This window comes from Crocodylus porosus, unplaced genomic scaffold (assembly GCF_001723895.1).
Source record: "Crocodylus porosus isolate Cpor-Errol unplaced genomic scaffold, CroPor_comp1, whole genome shotgun sequence".
Lineage (NCBI taxonomy): Eukaryota > Metazoa > Chordata > Crocodylia > Crocodylidae > Crocodylus > Crocodylus porosus.
The window spans coordinates 25,577,156-25,599,623 of record NW_017728912.1 but is presented as its reverse complement, the minus strand read 5'-3'; the positions used below and the strand labels follow the sequence as shown (position 1 = coordinate 25,599,623).

General features: G+C 42.7%; 1 protein-coding gene across 7 annotated transcripts in view; it reads right to left on the bottom strand.

Moving 5' to 3' along the window:
* The window catches only part of EPHA5 (EPH receptor A5), a 305,046-nt gene that overhangs the window by 60,319 nt on the left and 222,259 nt on the right, over nt 1–22,468 (bottom strand). For 5 of the 7 annotated variants that reach the window (XM_019534208.1, XM_019534207.1, XM_019534211.1 and 2 more), the window contains one exon: nt 12,435–12,540. In XM_019534208.1, coding sequence (XP_019389753.1) covers nt 12,435–12,540 — 106 coding nt within the window. The remainder of the gene's footprint in view (nt 1–12,434; nt 12,541–22,468) is intronic. The other 2 variants (XM_019534206.1, XM_019534210.1) reach the window with 1 other exon arrangement.

The following is a 22,468-nucleotide window of genomic DNA, read 5'->3' as shown; positions in this document are numbered from 1 at the left end:
GTTTGTTCACCAGAGCGCCCCAAGGGATGACGAGGTTAAACGGTCATAAACTACTGCAAGACCATTTCAGGCTGGACATAAGGAAGAATTTCTTTACTGTCCGAGCTCCCAAGGTCTGGAACAGTCTGCCATCGGAGGTGGTTCAAGCACCTACACTGAACACCTTCAGGAGTAAATTGGATGTTTATCTTGCTGGGATCCTATGACTCCAGCTGACTTCCTGCCCTTTGGGCAGGGGGCTGAACTCGATGATCTTCTGAGGTCCCTTCCAGCTTTAATGTCTATGAAATCTATGAAATCGAATATAGTGACAGGACTGAGTTCAGCAGAAACCATAACAATTTTCATTTAAGAACATGACCAGGACTGGGAAAGCTGCTCACCTTTAACATAAAATCCTAGTGGTTAGAGCAGTCATCCAGGAAATGGAAAACCTGGGTACTAGGCTCTCCTCAGCCTGATAGTGTTCAAAGCCACACCTCCCACTTCCCAAGAAAGCATGGCAACTACCAGGCTAGACTCGGAGGGGAATATCTTCCACCTTTCCAGGGAAGCACTGTGCAGAAAGGAATGCAAGAGTCACAGGCTGGAAAGAGAGCAAGGAAGATGAAACATGAGTTTGTAGCCCTGTGGTTATGGCAGTCCCCTGAGAAAAAGGAAGTCCCTGCTCCCAGGATTGTTACTGTGTTTTATCCAACGACTTGCTTAATGTAAAACACATATGCAGTCCCCAGAGCAAGCGCTAGATCCCAGGTTGCAATTTTACATGCAAATTGTATTGGGCAGATAACAAATAAGAAAATTGCTCCGAGAGCATGCTTACTTACAAACCAGTGACTCAAGTGTGCCTCATTAATAAACAGGCACATTTAAAGCAACCACATATTGGGAATGAATGTCCAGGACTCTACACAAAACCAAGATCTACTGCAGAATCCCAGAAGTAGCCTAACCAGAATCAGCTATAATGTAAATGCATTTGGGTGCATCTCCATGTGTGCTTTACTGCAGATCAGACTAATTAGCTTTGTGATAAAACATCACCATCTACATGTGAGCCCATATAAGAGCACAGTAAGTTAATTAACTCTGCTGTAGGACAGTACTGTTCAGGACAAGTACTATCCTACAGTGTAGTTATGTGCGCTGAAACGCATGTGTAGATGGTGACAGGGGCTGGCTGGGGCACACAGATGCTACAGTGCAGGGGCTGCCTACCAGCTAGCCCCACAGTATAGCACCCTCATGCCCCAGCCAGCTCCTCTGAAGCATATTAAACCAGGGCAGAGCAACCCCAGGCTGGCAGGCTGAACCCCCTGTGCCCCTGCCAGCCAGGGCTGCTCTGCCCCAGCTCAACGTGCTGCAGTCCTAGGAGCACTTGTAAATGCTGAGCCCAGGAGCAATAAACTTCAGCCTGAACTGTGCTGGAGTTTACTGCTATGTGCTAATTGTATGTGTAGATGCAGGCTAATTTGTTTTGTTTGGTGGCAGAGCTATTCAGTACCCATGGACTTTCATGATCTTTCAGCACAGTGCTCACTGTGCTGAACAATGCTTGCAGTGAGGCGGGTAGGAGGGTCAGTCTTTCCACAGTTCCTGTTGCTTCCAACCTAGTAATTCATCTAGAGATGGGATGGGTGATTGTCTTATTTATACGACAGATACCAACCACCATGGAACCACTGCAGATAACATACTACAAGCTGACAGGTAACATAATTCATCTTTGCAGCCAACCTCTTTCACAAACTATCCATGTATAGCGACTAGATGCAGGTATAACAGTATCTATTATATACAGTTCAGGCTCTTAGGATCTGTAAGTTAAGGATTTCAATCATGATAAGAAAAAGCTTTGTTTTGGGGGGCGGGTTGTTTGCTTGTTTTAATAAGCTGTTCCTATGGGGGCATTCTTTATAGTCCTATATTGGAGTATAAAAGATTCTGAAGTTATTGGAAGATTTTTTCTAATAATTTACTGAGCTCTGTGATTACTTTAATCCATCTGTAGATTAGAAGTCCAGCACTATAACCTGGACCCAACTGAGATAATATTACTAGCCTGAACACCAGATAAACAACATCATACATTGTAAACTTATGCCTAGTTCAACCATTTTAATACCCCTTTTTATTGGTACCTTATAGCCTTCCAATTTTCCTACAATTTATATGTAGTTCCTCAGCACAGCCTGCTACGGTTTATTTAGTTTACATGTTGGAACCTGTCTCCAAGCTGTTTTAGAACAACTGAAAAGAACAAGAGATTACATAGATTATATGTAGATGATATGTATGCAGACTCTAAGAGAGAGAGAAAGAAAAGCAACACTTCCTAAGGCTCTACATTTGAAAAGATCCTTTGGAAGTGATTTACAAAAATCACTGTATGCCAATTATGTCTAACACAAAAGGCAGTGCAACTGTTCCCACCCCCACCAGGTAAGAGGCCAACTGAAATGATGCTGTCACTCATATTTCTAGAATGCACAAGCATATGATTTGTCAGAGTACTAGAAGCCCAAGCCCCCAAACTGTATTCTTTTCCCTCATGTTTTACCAGTTCTACAGTCAAGAAAAGATGTTATGACTCCATTATAAATAACTAGACCTTATATAGCAATGCTCGGTGATGGCCTAACATCACTGCCACTGAATCTGGAAGGTGTTCTTTTCTGTTTTCAGTTGTTAGGTAGCAGAACCAGTTGGGTTTGACAGGTTGGTGGTAGTAAAACTAGCTCTGTGGCTAAGAAGGAGAGATGGTGATTGTGGTTAACATGTCCCTGTCTCAGACCATGCTGAAATAAGACCAATTGAGACCTTATCTCATCTGGAAGGGTTGGGTCAATGGCTTTAGATAAAAAGCAGAACCAGCTTCATTATATTGATACTACTGGAGGAAGAGAAAACTGTCAAAAGGTTGAGTGGTCATTAAGGTGAAGACTGTTTTTAAGGACACAATTAAAGATGCCATGGGCTAGGGAGAGACATTACACATCAACTGGTTTAAGTGATCAGAAATTGGTTTAAACCTGTAACAGAACAGACATTCAGTGCACATAAACCAGTGTGAAAATGGCTGAAACTGATCTGAGTTGACCTTGGTTGAAAGTAGTACATACTTAACTGATTTGGATAAAAACCACTTTATGGAATGTCTGTCCTAGACCCCTTGCTGGTTTAAGATAAACCAGACACCCCCAGTATCTCAGCATGCTCTCTGGGCTGGAGGGGCTCTCTGCTCCAGCTCGCCCAGGCTGGCCCCGCCCCTCTACTTCCCAGCCCAAGTAGGGACAAGCAGGTGCAGGAGTCTGGCCAGAGAGGCGTTTAATTCCCCCCTTCCTGTGCCACCAGCAGGGATCTGAGCGAGGTCTGCTGGTTGCTCCCCACTACTTCTACAGCACGCAGCACCATGGCCCCTGAGGCAGAGGTGGGCAGGGAGGAGAGTTAGTTTCCCCAATACCCCCACTGGCAGCCAGGTCTTGCCTGTTGTCAGCACAGTACTCTCTCTCTGTCTGTCCCCTTGCTAGAGGGAGGAGGAATAACTCCTGGGTTGGCCACCCCTCACCCCCCAACACAGGTTCCATGAAGTCAAGAGTGAATATTTGTCCTGTTACAAAGCAGTTCAGCCTAGGTAGGTTAAACTAACCTGCAAAGGTTGAATCAATTCAGGCTCTGGCTTTCTGAATGTCTGTCCCTAGCCTTGGTGGCTGGATCAAACTTGATCCTGCTTTCACTGACTTAAATGGAGGCAGGGCTGGTCCTTTCTTGTTGCTGGTTGATGTGAATCTTGATTTGGTAAAGTTTTTCCCACAAAATCCTTCATGTCATCAGGTGTACTTTAGGAACGACATGTACAATATTGGACCATAAAACAATGTTAAATTACTGGAGGTGATGTCCTGGGAAAAGCAAGCAGGAATGTAGAGATACAGGAGTCCTTTAAATGCCACAACTAACAAAATAATGACTCATACCATGAAAATCTTTTTCTTATGAAGAACATTATTTACAAACTGAGCGTGTCCACACATGTATTTATGTGCGCTTAACCTTAGTGCACCTTTGCTTAGAGAGCCCCTCCCAGCCCAATTTAGGAACACATCTACATGTCAACGCGTTAATGAGCATTAAGGTGCATTAAATTTAGGCATGAATAGCTAAGTTGCATTAGGACATATGCAGATGCACTAATGCGCATTAAGGTGGTGTGTGTCCAATGATGCACAGCATGTTAATGAGCATTAGTGCATCTACACGTGCACTAATGCAACTTAGCTATACGCATCTAAATTTGATACCTGTTTTATTCAGGTATCAAAGTTAGGTTCACATAGCCTTAAATTGCCCTTTTTAAGATGCATTAAGGGCACAGACATGTAGACATGTGCCCTTAATGCACCTTAAAAATGGTGATTTTAGGCTTAGCCCACTTAAAAGTGGCAGATGCAGATGCTTCCACAGTCTCCCCTGTTTCCTAGGGAAATGACAAGAAAGCTGGATTATTTTAAGGTTAGGCCCATACTAGAAATCAAATTTTCTAATCCCAAGTTTAGTTCAGGATCTGTGACATACTCCCTATTCATCCAAATCCACTCTGATTTACAAATGTCACTTAAAAAAAAAAGATTCACATATTTATGTCCAGAGAGAACCCCACTGCCACTATAGGACTACTATTCAATAAGCCTGAATCAGCCAGTCATTCTTAGATGACCTAGTATAGCAGTCTCTAATTGCCAATATGCAGGTGGCAAAACTCTTTTTTGTTTTGTCTTTTGAAGGGTGATTCCTTGCCGAGACAGAATTTCTATGAAAGTATGATTAAAGGAAAGTGGCACTTTCCATTATTTCCAGCAACTTGTTCCCTCTAGGATGCATAAAAAGGCTCCCTTTGGTTCTGTGAAAGATGACCTCAAATGTCAAGGTCAGAAATAATGGGTCATTAGATAAAAAAAATATAGCCACAGCACACATTTCAGTTATTTAGAATGGCATTTCAAAACATGTTCCATATTGGCCTAACACTGCTATTACTATAGGAAATAATGTCCCATCCCTTTGTTAATCTTATTATGCTATAAAACTATAGGGGACAAAAATCTCTTCAGACATACTTTAAGGCCTCCTAAAATTGGTAAAGGAGCTTTGGTGTAAATAAAAGTTGGGCCCTGTCATAAAATGTGCAATAAATTACTATGTATACAGGGACATGATGCATTTCACTCCCTTCTGTATTGGTGATGGAGTTGTAGTCCACTCATCAGGGCTGTGCTTTCTCCTTCTGGGATAAAGCAAGGGATCCTGCTGCCTCTGGCTTTGCTCCCCTTTGTGAGTTTAAGGCTAATGAGGAGGAGGTAACGGCAAGGATGGCTAAATAGCCTCTTCCCTAGCAGCAAGGAGGTAAGTGGCCCAGAGTCTGAGACTGGTCAGTGGTATGGCTAGAGAGGCAGGAAAGAATAACAGAAACCAAGAGAGAAAAATAGTAGATTGGTCTATGGATCGCTTCCTGCTTCTTGCCACCCCTGCTTCCCTCTGCATGAGCCCCTCATGGGAAAGAAGAGAGGTGATGGGCCATCCCAGAGCAGATGATCAAGATGACTCTTGGCCTCCTGCCCAGGAGGTAGGGACATACCAGAAAGAGGAGGTTTCATGGTAGGATGATAGTATGGGGACAGCAGGAGGCATAGGCCATGGAATGGGGTGGGCCACCCAGGCCATGGCCCAACTAACTTTTAGCACTTTAATTTATATAACCCACTAATGTACAATTGTCATTCCAGTTAAAACTGTATAGCTTGTTTTTTAACTGCATAGCTAGCTAAATTAATGTGCTAAAAGTTGGTTGGGCTATGACCTGGGTGGCCCACCCCATCTCAGCCTATAACTGGAGGTATACAGTGCAGCCCCAGGGATGGGGCCAGGTAGCGTATCTAGTATGACCCATCACATGCAAGTGTCCAAAGAACCTTAGCAGTTGAAGTGCCTTCACTGCACACCTCTGCCAGACTGATTATACAGGAATATCTGAAGACAACAATGGCCTCAGAATGTTCCTATTCCAGGGCTGCTGCAGTAGTAGCTCTGCTGGCACATCTGCCAGCACAACTCAACCCCTTTATTAGAGCCCTGGCATATGCTGGCCTCCACAGAACATCTCCCAAAACAATGAAAGCAAAGCTTGCCACAACTCCTCTTCTGTTGGCATAGCTACATCCAGATGGTGGAAAGAGGAGGGAGGAAGGGGCAAGAGTTCTCTCTGCTAAAGGATGCGATCTTTTCACACTGCTAGCCAATACAATTATGCCACAAAAAGCCCAAGCCAGCAGCTGGTGCCACAACACAACAGGAATCCAACAGGGGGGCAGACATTTACAGCAATCTGTTCCTACTGGCAAAAAATGGCTTGCATGGGGCTGCACAGACCTCTGCAATGCTGGTAATGGCATGCACTAATATGGATCTTTGGAGGATTCTGAGAACCTCCAATTTATTTTTCTTGGCTTTTTGGTTTTTTGTGCTGCATACATTTCAGCCAGTAAGTAGGATACAGGCAGTATCCAATTGAAACCTAGCCAGGAAAGCAAAATATACCACCAACACTGCTGGCAAAATGCTTTTGAGTAGTGTGTGTAGCAATAAGAAATGGGAGAATAACAAGTGGGTATGACTGAAGCTACTCCTTGTGCCTAACAATAGATTTTTTCTGAGTTATGTTTCCTTCTAACTGAGATAACAAAGGCTTGATTTAATGGGTTCCTCTAACTTTCTGTCCCAATTCATATGTAATTGCTGATATATTATTATTTTTTGCCACGTTATACAAATAAAAGAGCAAATGATTCAAATAATTAGGCGCTGTTTTGCTCAGGAGCTTCATGACCTCATTGGAGGACATTGCATTTACATGGAAAGTCTCCTTGAGCGTTTGCAAGTAAATCAGGTCTGAAATACAGCTTAATTGTTTAGGGTAAAACACATTTAGTTTCAAATTCCCAAGAACCTCCAGCTTCAGGAACAAACTGTGTTTCCACAGATGGATGCTGGTGTGTAGAAATGCCACTGTGACTAACGTTCAGCTGACCTTTGGTTTAGGGCTGCCTGCCAATGGGAAATGCCAAGCTGTTATTTACATTCACTAGAAAGAAGAGAGAAGCTGCAGAGATGCATGAAGGCAAACAGGAAGAGACATGGAGACTTCCAACAGAAAAGAGACTCCAGAGCGCTGCAAAATCCTGGATTCTGCAGCTATATAGATGCTATTTCCTATTCATCATAGGAGGCCACCTCCCCTCGCTAAGCCTGAAATTGCTACCAGGGTATTATTCAAGACCCTTTCTCCAGACTGCTGCAGAGCTCCCTTTCCTGTTCTCCCCCACATCCGGTATTCCAAGGTGCTCCCTTTACATTCCTGGTTTATCCTGGCTGGCTGGAAAGCCAAATGCAAAGACACTCCATCTGGCAGCTGCTTGGTTATCTGTGTATTTTGTATGACCTCGCCAGCTGCAGATAGGGAGTGTGGACAAGACCATGAGCTGGAAGCAGTAGAGAGCCAGAGGAAAGGAGCTCATTTGCATGATCAGTCCTGTGCCCCAGCTGTGTGTGCTCACTCTCTTTTCCTTTCTCTCTCTACTATGGAAAGGGTTTCTTCCCTCCTTGTTTTTTCTGCAGGTTGATCTTTCCCCCTTTGAGTCCTAAAGTAGTGGGAGGGAAATCACAGCCTTATGCAGTTTGTATGGCTTGGAGAGGAGTGGTGCTTCCAGTTGGATGAGATCCTAGAGTTCAAACTGTCTGTTTTGCTAAAAATATCAAAGAGAAGGCACTGGAACAGGAAATTTAACCCCCCCGGTGCCAGGCATTGGAAAGTGTCCACATTCCAGAGACAGAACAGAGAGCCTTACACATGCTTAATGTAACTGGTTCTACAAGGGATTATACCATGACTTGGAATATATTTATCATCCTAGTAATGTCACAGCATGATAGTCACTCCATGAATTGTCTTGAAATCATATCCAAAGCAAAACAGCATGAGTGACATATTTTAGTATATTTATGCCTCTTAAAAACAGCAGTGCTTTTTTAAAACTTTTGTTTTGTTTAATTTCAAAATTGGCTGCCAGCTTCAGGGTTTCTGGGTTTGGCTTTATTTTATGTTCTCAAGAGATGCTCAAAACAGCATCCAGGCTTTAAAATTCACAAGGAAAAGATGCTGCTGAACATGCCCTGCAGTTCTGAAGCAGTTTTTTCCAATGGTGGATCTGAACTTGTGATGGTTACAAAAGCTCACTGCTTCTATAGTATTTACAGCTGAGGGACAGGTCTTCCCTTGATCCAGGGGCTGAACATGCAACATGCAACGAAAGTAATACTTAGCAAACCAAGGTTCTGCTCAGAGTGTTTTCTATCAGGCCTGAGCAAAAATTTTGTTTAAAACAGAGTCTACCCAGCCTACAGGTTGGGAAAAGTGGCCCAGTTCATTATTCTCTTCTGTACTGGAACGTTCAGTGTAGGGACCAGAAAACTACAGTAGTCTACCCCCACCTGGCATAAATTGTTGTAGCTGCATCAACACTGGTGGAATGGCTTCAGGACTTTATGCCAGTTGTGGTTATGACCCTGTGGGTTTTAACTCTTTGCAGTTCCTGGACCATTTCTAGGAAAGTCAGGTAGACATTGGTGACCTATGGAAAAGGCCAGAGGTTGTCTCCTTCTTAACCACTGAGACTTCCCTTTAGGCGATTATCAAAATGAGTGTCTCTAGTTCTTCTATTTGGGGATCCCTGGCTTATAGTAACACAGAGACCAATATTCATCAGTGCTGAGCTCCTACCCTCTGAAAACAAGATCCCTTTCAGGTATCTTGAGCTGGGAGCCAAAAAACAGTAGCCATCTGAAAATCTGGACCTCTGTGCTTGTTGGTTTCAGGGGGTTCTCCTTTCAATAGCAGGGTAAATGTGAAGAAACCAGAGTACCCTGCCAGATCTTCTGTTTCTTTGAGACTGATGCCACAAAAGGCCTTTCACAATGTTACAGCTATCTTCTTTGTCCTTTGAGAAGAGGATAGTAAAGATAGAGATTATGGGTAATGTAAAGAGCTTTTATAAACATATGGAAGGAATATGGCAAAGAGTAAACACATCCTGGAAAGCTCAGTAGGACAAAGGAGACTGAGATGAAGGATGGCTAAATACTGAAACCACTGGATTTGAGGATTACTCAGGACTTTAAACCTGAATGCAAAGAAGAAAGGCTGCCCAAATGAGAACTTAAGTCACAAAAGGGAGCTCCACAACATCTGCCTGACTCTTGCCAGGACTCCACTACTCTGTTACAGTTGGGAAAGACTCCTGTAGGCACTGAGAAAAAGCTGGTTGAATGGGACGGCTGAGAAACTGGTAGTCTCTGTGCTCTGCTGGAAGTTATAGGGGCCAAACACTAGACTGACAAAGGAAACTTGGGCTCATTTCTCCAGCCACTAGCTCTTAGGTGTCCGTCTGCCCAGCTGGATCCACAGCCATGAGTTAAATACATCAGCTCCCTATCGAATGAGACACCTTAGAATATGTTTAACAAAGTGGGCAGGGAACCACCTAAGCAGGAGAGGAGAGAGCTTAAGCTTCATCCTGTCAGGAGGCTAGTTGCATGGCTCTGAGAAACCAGGAGACATCTGCCTTCACACAAGTTCACAGTCTTGGACCTTCTTGTGGTATCAGACTTCAAGTCAGGTCAGCCACTTCTTGTACAAGACAGCCAGGAGGAGCCCCGCACCTTCACATACTGAACAGTCCAGTGGTTAGACCCCTCACCTACAATGTAAGAGATTCTGCTCCAAATCCTTTTTCTGCCTGACTTGAACCCAGATCTCCTACCACCTAAGAGAAAGTGGGTTCCAGTCTATTGTGAGGTGCCTTTTTCCAGTGGAAACTGTTCCACTTTTTTTTAACACATATTCATTAGAGCCAACACTGGTACTCCACTGTGTTTGGTAAGTCCCTTGGCCACCTTGTTACAGAAGTCATTCTGAACTCTCTATGCTCCAATGAATATTTAAGAATTTCATAAATGGAACTACTTCATCAGAAAAGTCTGGGAGACTCCCACCTTAGAATACTCCATAACCTGTTGTTTAAGGCTGTCTCCTAAGACAAAGAAATCTGGGTTCAAATCCCTGCTCTGCTATAGAGAAAGGAAGATCTCTTACATCTCCAATGAGCTTTCTAAGGACTTGCTGGCCAAATCCAGACATGTGGGGGCATATGGTTTGTGGCATTACAAACTGCACGTGGAAAATGTTAAAACATGCCCCATGATGCAAGTTTGCAGTGCAGCACCAACATTTGCTCTTGGAATTTCCTAACAGTAAAAGAAACCCCCAAACCCAGCACAAAAAGCAGTACAATGCACATACAACAAGCATCTGCCAGCATACATGGAGGCTGAGCCATACAGAACAATGCTCTGGCTGCTGGTCAGGCCTCCCTGCTGCCTGACCTGTGCCCCTGCTGCTCCAAGCCACCAGGTAAGCTGTTGGGGCCAGCACTGGTGCTGGCCCCAGTCTCCAACTCTCCTTGGATGAAAAGCCAGAAGAAGCTGGGTAAGGACAGTTTGCCTGTTGCAGAACAATTTGCCCCACAATGGACCACATATGTTCAGCGGCAGAAATTTAGGTGCATACTGGATTTGACTGGTCAACACCTGGGTGCTAAAGGAATTTCAGGATCTCCCAGTTTAAGCAGAAGGAGAGGAAAGCTTTAAGAACCTAGATTTTAGGCACCTGAGTCCACTGCAGATCCAGTCCCAAGTGTGTTGTTGAGCAGATATCAACATAGGTGGAGAACTTCCCGGGCATGGATGGAAAAAGCAAAGCAGGGAGTCAACTGCAGGAGGCAGAACTCCAGCAGGAAATTAATTCGGTGCACAAAGAGCCAGTCTACGGTTTGGGTTACTGAGTCCATTCAGGACCAATGGACCTGCAATAGTTTGTTTGCACTGCTTCTGTCAGAGTGAAATCTGAGCTTGGGCCAGTGGTGGCTACCAGAAGAATCTGTCCCAAGCCAACGCAAGGCTCCCTCATGGAGGCTGGCATTTAATTCATTATTTCTGTGCTCTGTGGTTTCTCCATGCAGAACACTGCAATAACTTGGTCACTTGATATGAAAGAGGACTCAGGAGGGGAAAAAACAGCATGATGCTAGAGCTGTCAGACACCTGCTTATATGGACTTGATTCAGCACATACTGAATTTTGAAAGAGGAACCCATCTCCTCCGTGTAATAATACTCTGAGCCAATGCACTCAGCATCTTTGCAACTATTCTGTCAATATTTTGCAAGTGTTCTTTTTTAAAATCAATCAGGATTAAACATCTGAACTGAATATACATGGCAGACAGCGTACACAAGATATGTAGATTGCAGGAAAAAAAATCTATTTCCTTTTGAAAATAAATACAGTAAAACTATGGACATTAAGATAATGTTTTGAGTTACTTTGCCAGGAAGACTGAAAAAAATTGACAGGTGCTATTAAAACAAATTATACTACACTTTGATAGGTGTTCATTAAAAAGGGTTTTTCATTCCCTCTTGGTAGTATCTGAACAAATGTCTGGTATTCCTAAGTACTGATACTCAGCAAATTTAGTACCAGCTTTTTCCAAGCCTGTTGTCCTTGTACCAAAAACTTCTATGTGGAGTTATCAAGGACCATAGGGCTGATTCAGGCAGGTTCTTAAGCATTCATCAAAGCATGAGAAGACAATTCAAGACATTAATGTCAATGTGACCTTTTGTCTGCTTTAACTCATATGTTTTCTGAATTTGGACTTGAGAATGTCCTTTTATGAAAGAGTAGTTAGCTGCTGAATTTACTCATATTTAACTTTTTATGGGACAAATTCTGACCACATGGACTGATATCTAGACCTTACTGATGTTTTGCCCCTGGGCCAGGATTTCACCCCTTTTACTGAGGTCACAGAGTTTGCCTGAGAAAAGATTATACATGAAATCTGAGCACAGTCTGAGTAAGAACTTCAGGGTCTGGCCTTTTGTTCTGATGAGAACAACTCTATATAAAGGTGCTGAATGCCCCAATGCATCAAGAGGCCTTTTGTCCATACAAATCAATTCTCTCTATTGTTAAAGGAATGAGAAAACACTCTTGTGCAAATGAAGTCTTAGTAAGGAAAGAGGGTTTGTGTACAGGAAAATGGAAATCATTGCAAAGCAAATGGTATCTACAAGGAAAGCATGTTTAATTGTGATTTCAGCAGATTCACACAGATATTTCAACAAGCACATCCACATACTATACTAGATGACATGACAGCATTCGCTCACTTTCTGCCCTGTTCTGAATTGTGCCTATCAGCTGGCAACATAAAAATTACTGAAGTTGGAAAACTATAAGCACACAGCTGCTTCTCTTACCTTCCACTGAGAAGGAAACCAATAACAACGGCCAGAAGAATAACTCCCACTGTTACAGACACAGCAATTATAGGAATCTGGCTCTGATCGCTGGATGCAGCTACTGCTGAGAATGAGAAACAGAAAATGGAAATTAAAGTTAAAATCATAGTCAACACACACAGAAGTCTTTATTTCAAGGCTGCTACTGGCATTGTGGCTTTTGCAATTTACTCTTTCATGGGTAGTATTCCTTTTTCTTTTTTCCCCCTTCTCATTATTTGTTGTCCCCCAAAAAGAAAACACACACACACACACACACAAAACAAAAAGTTCCCGTTTTGGAAACATATTTAAAACCCTAACTGAATTCAACCTTCTAAACTGCAAGTTGAAATTTATCTTCCTGGGTATGCTGCATCAGAAATAACTCTAGTTAAACATGGATACCATACCTATTAACATATCCTAAAAAGGGATGGACACCCAAGGAAATCCTCTTTGTTGAATTTTTGGTTTAAGACAAATTTTATGGAGTTAATTCCTGTTAACAGGAGATGAGAAATAACCAAGGTCTTGGAAATATCTGAAACTACCTGTACTTTAGGAGCTTTCTGAGACGTATGTATTAATGGGTTGTGGTACCTATACAGTAAGGCCATATGGTGTCCTTTGGAACAAAGAAATGTGAAAGACTAATATTTTGGTTTGCTGAGACATATTATCAGGGAAGCAGAACTGCTTCCAGATTGTGCCCTTTTGAAAGTCCCTCTTGACAAACTGCTTGAGAGGAAGAATGGTTTTGTGATTAAAACAAAACTCTAAGACTCAGGAAACTTTGGTTCAGCTCCTGGCTCTGTCAGAGGAGTCCTATAAGAACATGACTAAACTACCTATTCTGCTGGTAGAAATGAGATGATAAACAGCACCTATTCTGTCTTTTCAGATTACAAGATGTTTGGGTCAGGGCCCCCTTCTCACTTAGCAGTTGCACTGTACCCTGTCCACTTGGTTTCTGAAAATACTACAGCATTTCTAGAATGATAGAGTAGAAGTAATCTGTAAAATTTGCAAGGTGACACAGTTGGCAAATATTGCCTTAGCTTTCTCTTTACACCAAACACTGTATGGGACATGAAAAACATTAGGAAGTATGCCTGTGAGATGTGATGCAGGGGACATGGCAATGCTGTGCATGCACTTCAGTCAGAAACAAGCTTATGAGATGGCCACCCTTTAGGCTGACACATCCTGGACTGAGCCGGAATCCTTCAGAGCTAAAAGTGCAAGCTTGAATTAAAACTCTGAAACAGTTGGAGATAATAACCCATCTCTCCCATGCAGAGGCACAGAAATATATCCATGGGAGACAATATGCTTTCACAGACTTTGTGATGAACAAGTGATCTTTAAATGTTTTCAATATCAGTGAAGTGTGATGTCCCCTGACATCAAATTGTGGAGGCCAGCAGCCGAATCACATCAGTTTGAATGAATTAGAATATGGTCAGTACTGCATTATGCCTACTACAGAACTGAGGCTTATAACACACATGCCGCTAAAGCAGTGGCTCTCAACCTTTTTTGTACCAGGACCCATTTGTAAACATCCACAGCCAGTCCTGACCCAGTGCCCATCACTCTGATCCACTGCTCCCCAGGCCCCAGGCTCCAGCCCCCAGTGTGTGGGGTAGAGAGTAGATGTGTGGGGCACAGGCAGTATGTGTGGGGCATGGGGGGGCCTCAAGCAGCCCCCTGCAGCCTGGAACTCTGCCAGCCTGCAAGGGAAAAGATACGGGTTCCCAAGTTTTTCTCCTTTAAAGAATCCATTTTTGAAAATTTGTTTGTGACCTTTTCATATATTCTTGCGACCCACTTTTGGGTCATGGCCCACGGGTTGAGAAACGCTGCTTTAAAGGACTGGGCTGCACCTACCCAGCATGCCACATAACATAAAATAATAGCACATTTTGGATAGGCAGTTTCAGTCTGATATGTTTGATCATGGAGAGTGTTATAAATCCATTGAAGTCAAACAGTCCTGGATTCATTCACTGGAAAAGAATGAGGTTTAAGTGCTGGCACCAAATTAAGTGGCCTAGGTACAGCTCTTGTCATTTATATATAGAGCGCTCCTTATTTTGAGACAGTTTAGCATTCCAGCCAAAGGTAAATGAATACATCTTTCCTCTACATTATGTGAATATTACATCATTGAGAGCTGAAAGTATTGTATTACTTTAATCCTTTCATTAATTTATGGACTCAGTATGGACTCAGAGCATGCCAAAGGAGAATGACAAATACACAGCAGGTTTCTAAGTGAGAGATTTTGCATACAGATCTGTACTATAACCAAGAGACAAGCCAAATGCAGTCAGACAACAGAATCCAGTCATGTCAATATGATCCTATTTTCAGCCTTTTATTGTTCTCTCATTCTCACTACTCTGAGCCAAAACACAGCCCTTTTCATTCCTCTTGTATATAAGGCAGATACATAACACTAGAATTCTACAAGCCATGTGGGTGCCCATAAATTCCTATATGATGTGGAAGGGACAGTATTTTTGAAAAACAAGTCAGTGGGCCCCTCTACATGTTATATGTATGCAGCAATTAACATGTTACTCATGCCATATATGCCACATGTGCACCCAATTTAAGACATAATAAAATGGCAAACCAGCCATAAAAAAAATCCACATGTGATGTAGAACACTGTTATGGCTGGTTTGATGATGCTGGCTGGTTTGATGATGCCTTAAATTGAATATGTGGCATGTTCACACACCAGGGTTGTTCGGGCAGATGCCCAACAATCAGCTGATTGTTGGAATCAGTGCTGGACAGCTCCAGATCTCCAACAGGCAGTACTGACAATCTTGCTGGCACCAACCCAAGGCAGCCCTGGTTCTCCAACTGGGCAAAAGTGTAAATCCCTGCACCAAAACTCCCCTCTGCTGGGAAGATCTGGGGAGCCAAAGGGCTTCCTCTGCTAGAGACTTTAAGCCAACTGCGTCACAACTCAGGTGGGATTGCCAGGCACAAGGGATCAGAGGCTACAGGCAAGGGGAGCCAAAGGGCTTCCCTCACCAGAAATTTTAAACCCTACTCCTGCAGTTTAAAGTCCCTGGCAAGGAAAGCTCTTTGTCTCCCCCTGCCTGAAGCATCTAATCCCCTATCTGTGGCAGTGTCACTGGCACCAAGGTTTAAACTTCCCTGGGGGAAGCCCTCAAACAGACCCAGGACTGCCAACCAGCTAATTGTTAGCTGCAGCCCAAGGACACTCCTGTGTCCCATGGAACTGCTGGCACCCAACTTTTGACTTGCTTCTTCAGGGGAAGCCTGGGATTTTGATCCAGGGCTCCCCCTGCACTGGCAAGTACAAAGGGCATGATTGTTGGGACTGTAGATCAGACCCAAGACATCTTTAAATAAATAAGTACCAGGAGCTAGTGGGATCTGCCAAGTGCTCAGTAATATGGAAAATCAGACTGCATCTTTGGGTACCAAAGGTATGCTTAAAAATCTAATTTCAGACCACCTTGGTCCTCAGACAGAGATTGTTACCAGCCTACTGCCCAAGTTAAACCATGGTTCAATACTGCTGACCTAACTGTAACATTTACCTACAGGGAGACACTTTACAGGGTGTTCTTTCTGCCTTCCAGAAATTTTTCTATGCTAGCAAAGTCCCTCTGACCTCCACTAATTTGCAGATCCAGACATATACCTATTATGCAACTTCCAGTGACAATGGATCCCATCCACAAGCAACACCCCTGTCTGCAATGACTCGACAAATTCCCCCTAGGTCCTTGCAGAGTTCTGAAACATCCTTGTTGTTTACCTAGAAGTCTACAAGGAAGAATAACACCCTTTTCACCTTCTGGCTCCATTTTCAGAAAATGTGAATAGTTTCCATGGCAATTTTCAAATGGTTTTCATACACAAACTGAAATGAGAAGCTAACACTTCTGGGGCCAGATTCTATTCTGCCTAGTAGGCAGCAAAGTGCACCTCGGGGTGATTCTTTTCCACCCATCTCAAGTCCCTGAAAACCCATTTGAGCATCTCCTTTTGTAAGGCAGGGTTCTTTGGGTAAATCCAATATATTTTATTAGAACAACTAACTCATTTTGTAACACACCACCATGTGACCCTTAAGACTGAGTCATAAAAAGCAGTGAGGAAGAAGAAGACCTGCTCATGTTTTAAATTAACAGGTTTTCAGGGACACAAGCAGGGTGGAACAGAATTACACTTAGGTGCCTCAGTCCACTTACATGCTTAATAGGTGCAACAGAATCTGGCACTTAGGGTGGCATTTTGTTCTTTACTGGTCATCTAAGTGGCCACGTTTTAGATGTCTACATGGCATTTTCAGTACTCACCCATCCAGGGTTATTCTACTGCTGGATGCGTAATACATGGACAATTACCTAGTTATGCTACCTGAGCTATACCAGATACAACCCTTACGTGTGCCCCTGGTGAGTACAGAGCAAACCTAGATGCTTGAAAATGGAGCTTTCCAGAACCCAGAACTACTGAATTTAGACACAAGAACAGAAGAAGATAAGGCTGAGTCCCTTTTTGCCCCATAGGTCAGTGGCTAGGACACCTACCTGCAATGCTGGAGGTGCTGGACCTCTTCACTCAGGGAAGGCTTGAACCAGGGCTTTTTTTGCTTTTCAGCCTAACACTCTAGCCACAGGTTAGGGTAGAAAACTCACTTTGAATGCTGAAGACACCTGAAAGGCACAACATGCTTACCACCACACCGCTTGCCAATTTCTGCCCTTCTCTCCCCAGTTAAAGACCAGGTCCTCTTCCTGTCAAGGCAATTGCCACTTCACTGATCCATATAGCTTCTGCCTTGCTCTCTTCCCCCTGTCCCCACATCTCTCCAAAAAACCTCCTGTTCATGGGCACCCAGGGGCCCAACTTGAAAAGGAGTGCCAAGAAAGCTCTAGGACAATGGCTGATCTGTAGTATGGTAGGTAGAGTGCTGGGCTGACAAAATAGAGCATGGCAAGTTCAAGCCCTCTCTGGGTGAGGGGAACCTAAGACTTTCTAGGCAAGTGCCCTAGCCATACTTCTATTTTGGGGAAAATATATAGGGTGGGTCTCCCACTTAGTTGCTACACACAGATCTGTATATCCAGCAGAAGAATATACTTTTATGCCTATGTACCAAAAGTGTCTTGTAGCTACTCAAAAAGGGCCATTTAGATGATCAAAAAACAACAGAATGCCATCATTCCTATGTAAAGCCTTTCAGATATACATTGAAGTGACAAAGATATCCAAGACTCACAATACCCAGAAGAAATAAAAACAACACACATAAATGGAGATACTTAAAGTAAGTGGTCCGAGCTTCTCTGGAAAAGAACCCAATTTTTACCTCAAAATACTGGAGGCAACCTGAATCTCACTTGTCCTAACTCACCCACTCTAACTGCAGCCCATACACTGTCTGACCGTTCCCTCCCCATGTAGTAACATCAGTGTTGCGAACTTTGGTGCAAGCCCCATCTGTGTTGCTTCAGCTACTGAATTCATGTGACTTTCTGAGAATATCAACTTTAATTTAAAAAAATGGTGAAGGTCCTTGTTAAACAGGTTGAATATGAACCCTAAGAATTAGAAGGCATGGAAAATGAACCCTAAAATTATTTTTAAACAATTCCCAACATTTACTCTCATGGTTTAGGGGAGCCAGACTTTTTATTCAGTGTCCTGTCTCTAACAAGTGCTGTCTGCTGGGTCCTGGAAAATGAAAACCTAATGCAACAGAGGTAGTTGAACTCTGCTATTACTAGGAAGAGGGGCATCAGCTTGCGGTTTGTCTTTTGGTATAAGGCTCTGGGAAGAGCATGATAAAGCTCACAGCTATTTGTTGAAGGACTTCATTACAGCCATCAGTTGGATATAACTGGTTTTTCCCTTGTATTAGCCCTTTAGGAAACTGTGACCACTCAAAGGACCAGCAGAAATTGATTGCACAATAAAGGAGGCCTTTAACTAAACGACTGAAGCGGAAGGGAATCCTTAACACAGGATTAAGTTTATGGAGGCTATAAAATAACTGAATATGACCCAATATTAAATGTGAAAAAGGTAATGCATTAAACATTGATTTGCAATGGATTCCAAGTACCTCTTCATACAATAACTCTCTGATTGGTACTTCATTATGTACAGTATGGCCCAGCTAAAGTACAGTAAATGATTTCATAATGATTGGACCAATACATTAAATATTTTATTGTTAACTGTTCAAAATCTGTTCTATCACAGAGAGATTTTATTAGCCTTGCACATTTATAGATGTTCCTTTGGCTATTTTTTTCTTCTTTTCACTTTTATTACTTTCTGGGTAATATATTTTTTTTTAAACATTTTTAAGAGAACCTTAATCACTTCACCTTGCATAAAGTTCACATAGGTGATGGGAGATTAAATCTCTATACAGCCCAGAAGAGCACAGCATCAGGAGGAAGAGTAGTAGCTGGGACAGGAGGACAATCATGAAGTGGGGCAATGCTAAAAAAGGGATACAACTAACTGAGGACTGGAAATCTTGGTATGTAGGGAGGAGATCAACAGGTGAGCGAGAGGTGAGTTGGCCAGCAGAACTGCAAAATACCTTTATCTAAACTTTGAAAAATATTGATAAAGTAACATAATTTGTTTTTCTGTGTCTATATCTATGTTTAGATATACAGATACACCCCCACACACATATCAATGCAAAATGTATTCAATAGACAATTCTTACTGCATTGTTGTTTGCATTACTACACTATTTGCACAAGATTAGCTCAGTTACTGAATTCACAGCCACATCTGCACATACATAATTATTCCTTTAAAATGTAGATATGTGCATGGGGGGTGTATATTGTATACAGTATATTATATGCCATCCATATGTGTGTGTGTGTGTTGCTTTATCAATATTTTTCACTTAAATCATATAAACAAACATATCTACACATATACATATGTATAATCTACCTATCCATCTATCCATTAGGACTGTGTGAAGCTTTGGGTGCTTTGATTCTAAGGAGATTCCACCTGATTCAGTGGCCGAAACTCTGAATCGAATTGGGAGACCAATAAAAATGTCTGAATCGAGTCTAAGCTCTCCAAATCGATTCGGAAAAGATTTGGAGAGCTTCGGAGATTCGGGCAGTCCCCACTCACCACCGCAGGGAGCTGGACCCAGACTCCATGCTGATAAGTGGGGTAGGGAGAGGGGAAGAGGCTAGAGGTGGGGAAGGGACAGTTAGGGGATCCCCACCAGGCCCTATCCCCTGCATGCTCCCCCAGCCATCTTGAGTACCCCCCAACCCTCGCCTACTCTCCCAGCCCCATCAATCGCTGCCCCACCCTGGCCCTAGTCCGGCTCTTTAAAAAAATAAAAAGAAAGAAAGAAAACCTCTGCACTCACTGGATGCTGCTACGTGTTGGGGGGGAAGAGTGATGCCCACTGCCCCCCACTGCCCTGCGCTGTATGGGGGGGCCTCTGCCACAAGCCCCCATTCCCTGCCAGCTCTCCCAGCCCCCTCAATGGCTATCCAACCCAGCCCCAGTTCCCAGTTCTTTATAAAAACATTTTTTTTTAAAAGCCCCACACTCAGAGCTCCCCCACGCAGTGTAGGGCAGTGCAGTGTAGTGGGGATCACCTCCCTCCCTGCCCCCACCTGGCAGGAACTGCTGAGTGCAGGGCTTTTTTTCTTTGTTTTTTTTTAAGAGCCAGGATGCCGGGGCTGGGCAGGGCAGCCATTGACAGAGCTGGGAGAGCAGGCAGGGGGTAGAGCCTGTTTGATTCAGCGATTCAGCCGATTTGGTAGCAGCTGAATCGCTGAATCTGATTTGGCTGAATCAATTCAGGACAGTGATATGAATCACTGAATCGAATACTGTCCCCCGAATTGGTTGAATCCAAACCGAATACTAGCTGCTTTGCACAGGCCTACTATCTATCTATCTAGCTATCTATCTATCTAATATAAGTGTGTGTGTGTGCACACACATACACACATACCTATATGTAATAATGAAAGGTTGGGCTGGGAGAGGAAGCAGAGAAGCTGCCATATGGTCTACATTACAAAGAGCCCTGTTAGTAGAAGGCAGGATTCCAAACAGCTGACTAACATTTTCTGAATAGAAGGATCTCTGCTGTTCAGTTCATCTGGAGCACACTGCAAGCTCCTTGTATTGTCTGTTTCTGTCTGTTGCTCCAGACACAACCATTTCTTATGCAAGTCAAGCATCCTTGGCATGTGATGCACACTGTGGGTTGGTAGCTGCTCATTCCTCATGCTGCTTCTAGATGCCATGGTTGGAAATTAAATTTGAAAGATAGTAAGATTGTGTGGAACATAGAAATAGCTGGTGCCCTTTTCTCCATGATCATAAGCATGAGAAAGAGCAGGACTTGGCTTTCTACATCCTTGGGTACATGTTTCCAGATAGGGTTTTCTTTCTGTTCTGTAAAACTGTGTTAAATCAAAGAAGTCATGGATATGTGTTGTATTTCTGGCTTGACCTCCTATGTGACCATGGGAAATTCCTATGTGACCATGGGAAATTCAACTTTCCCTGAAGAGTAGTGGACCCAATGGGTCTGTGTTTGAGCAAAACATTTAAAAGCCACTGCCATTCTGCAAAGCATTTAAGCACATGCCTCTGTGTTCTTCCATTAGCTTCAACTGGTTTCATTTTAGGCCTTGAATCTCAATATCCACTTCCCTACCTATAAAATGGAAATAGCACTGTCCCACCAGACCACTCGAAAAGCTGAATTTATTAGTGGTGGCAAAATGCCCTGAGATAGGATAATGTATTCCCCTGTAGAAAACCTAACATTGTTCTGCAGTTTACACTATTTCCAAGATTCACATGAGAGGTCTTGGAAAATTATTATTATTACTGGCTCATGATTTTAGGTCAGGATAGCATTGGACTAAAAGTACATAAATGCTAGTATATTACTTATTAATATTCTGAAACACTATTACTGGAATAGTCTAAATTAGAAACTTTTCTACTGTGACCAGACCTTGCCTAACATAATACAGAATTATTTTCAGTATAATCAGGTTTTGTTTCTGCTTATAAGACATGATTAATGGTTAATGCAATAAGAAATACATTAAATACACAATTCTTATTGCATTAATGTTTACATTACTACACTATTTGCACTACATTAGCTCAGCCACTGACTCCACAGCCACATCTGCACATACATAATGATTCCTTTAAAATCTATTACGGTTTAAAATGTACCGCTCATTGAAATGACAACGCTGTATCTTTTTTAAAGAACTGATTACAAATTTTAAATGAACCAGGGAAACAGTAATCAAAATGTTGATGAATTTAAATTTATAAGGAAAACATACAGCATGATTTACTATTTACCAAAAAAATGAACAGAATATTTCCATCATGAACTTTCTCCTGCATACAAATAGTATTAAAGATTAATAACTATGTCAGTAGTACAAATTGAAATAGGTACACAGAGTACATATTTTATGAGAGGGAAAATTATCTATGACACCACTGCAAAAATAGGTAAATAAGGAATAAAAGGATTTCCTCACCATGGTATCTGAACACTTCAGAGAGTTTAAAACTGAGCCTTTAAATAAAATTGGAACTCCGTGGAATTAACCCTTGTCACAGACTGATGCTCCAGAATCTGAGCTTTCATTAAAAAAATATGTTCAGCACTTGTGGTTGGCTGAAAACATGAGTTCAGAGGAAACCAGTGCTTCAGAGTGCTTAATACAGCAGCTGTAACAGGTTTGAGCCATCCATGAATCCAAGCCCTTAATTCAGCATTTCATCATGGAACATCTGGGCTATAGTTGGTGGCCTGGCATTTTGGGTTTTTTTATCTTCCTACCCTGTCAAAACATGACTACATTGGCCTCTTCAGGTCCCTGTACACATGCAGGGAGGCTGCTCCAATGCACTGTAATTATAACACATTGGAGCCGAATCAATTAATCGAGTCTGCT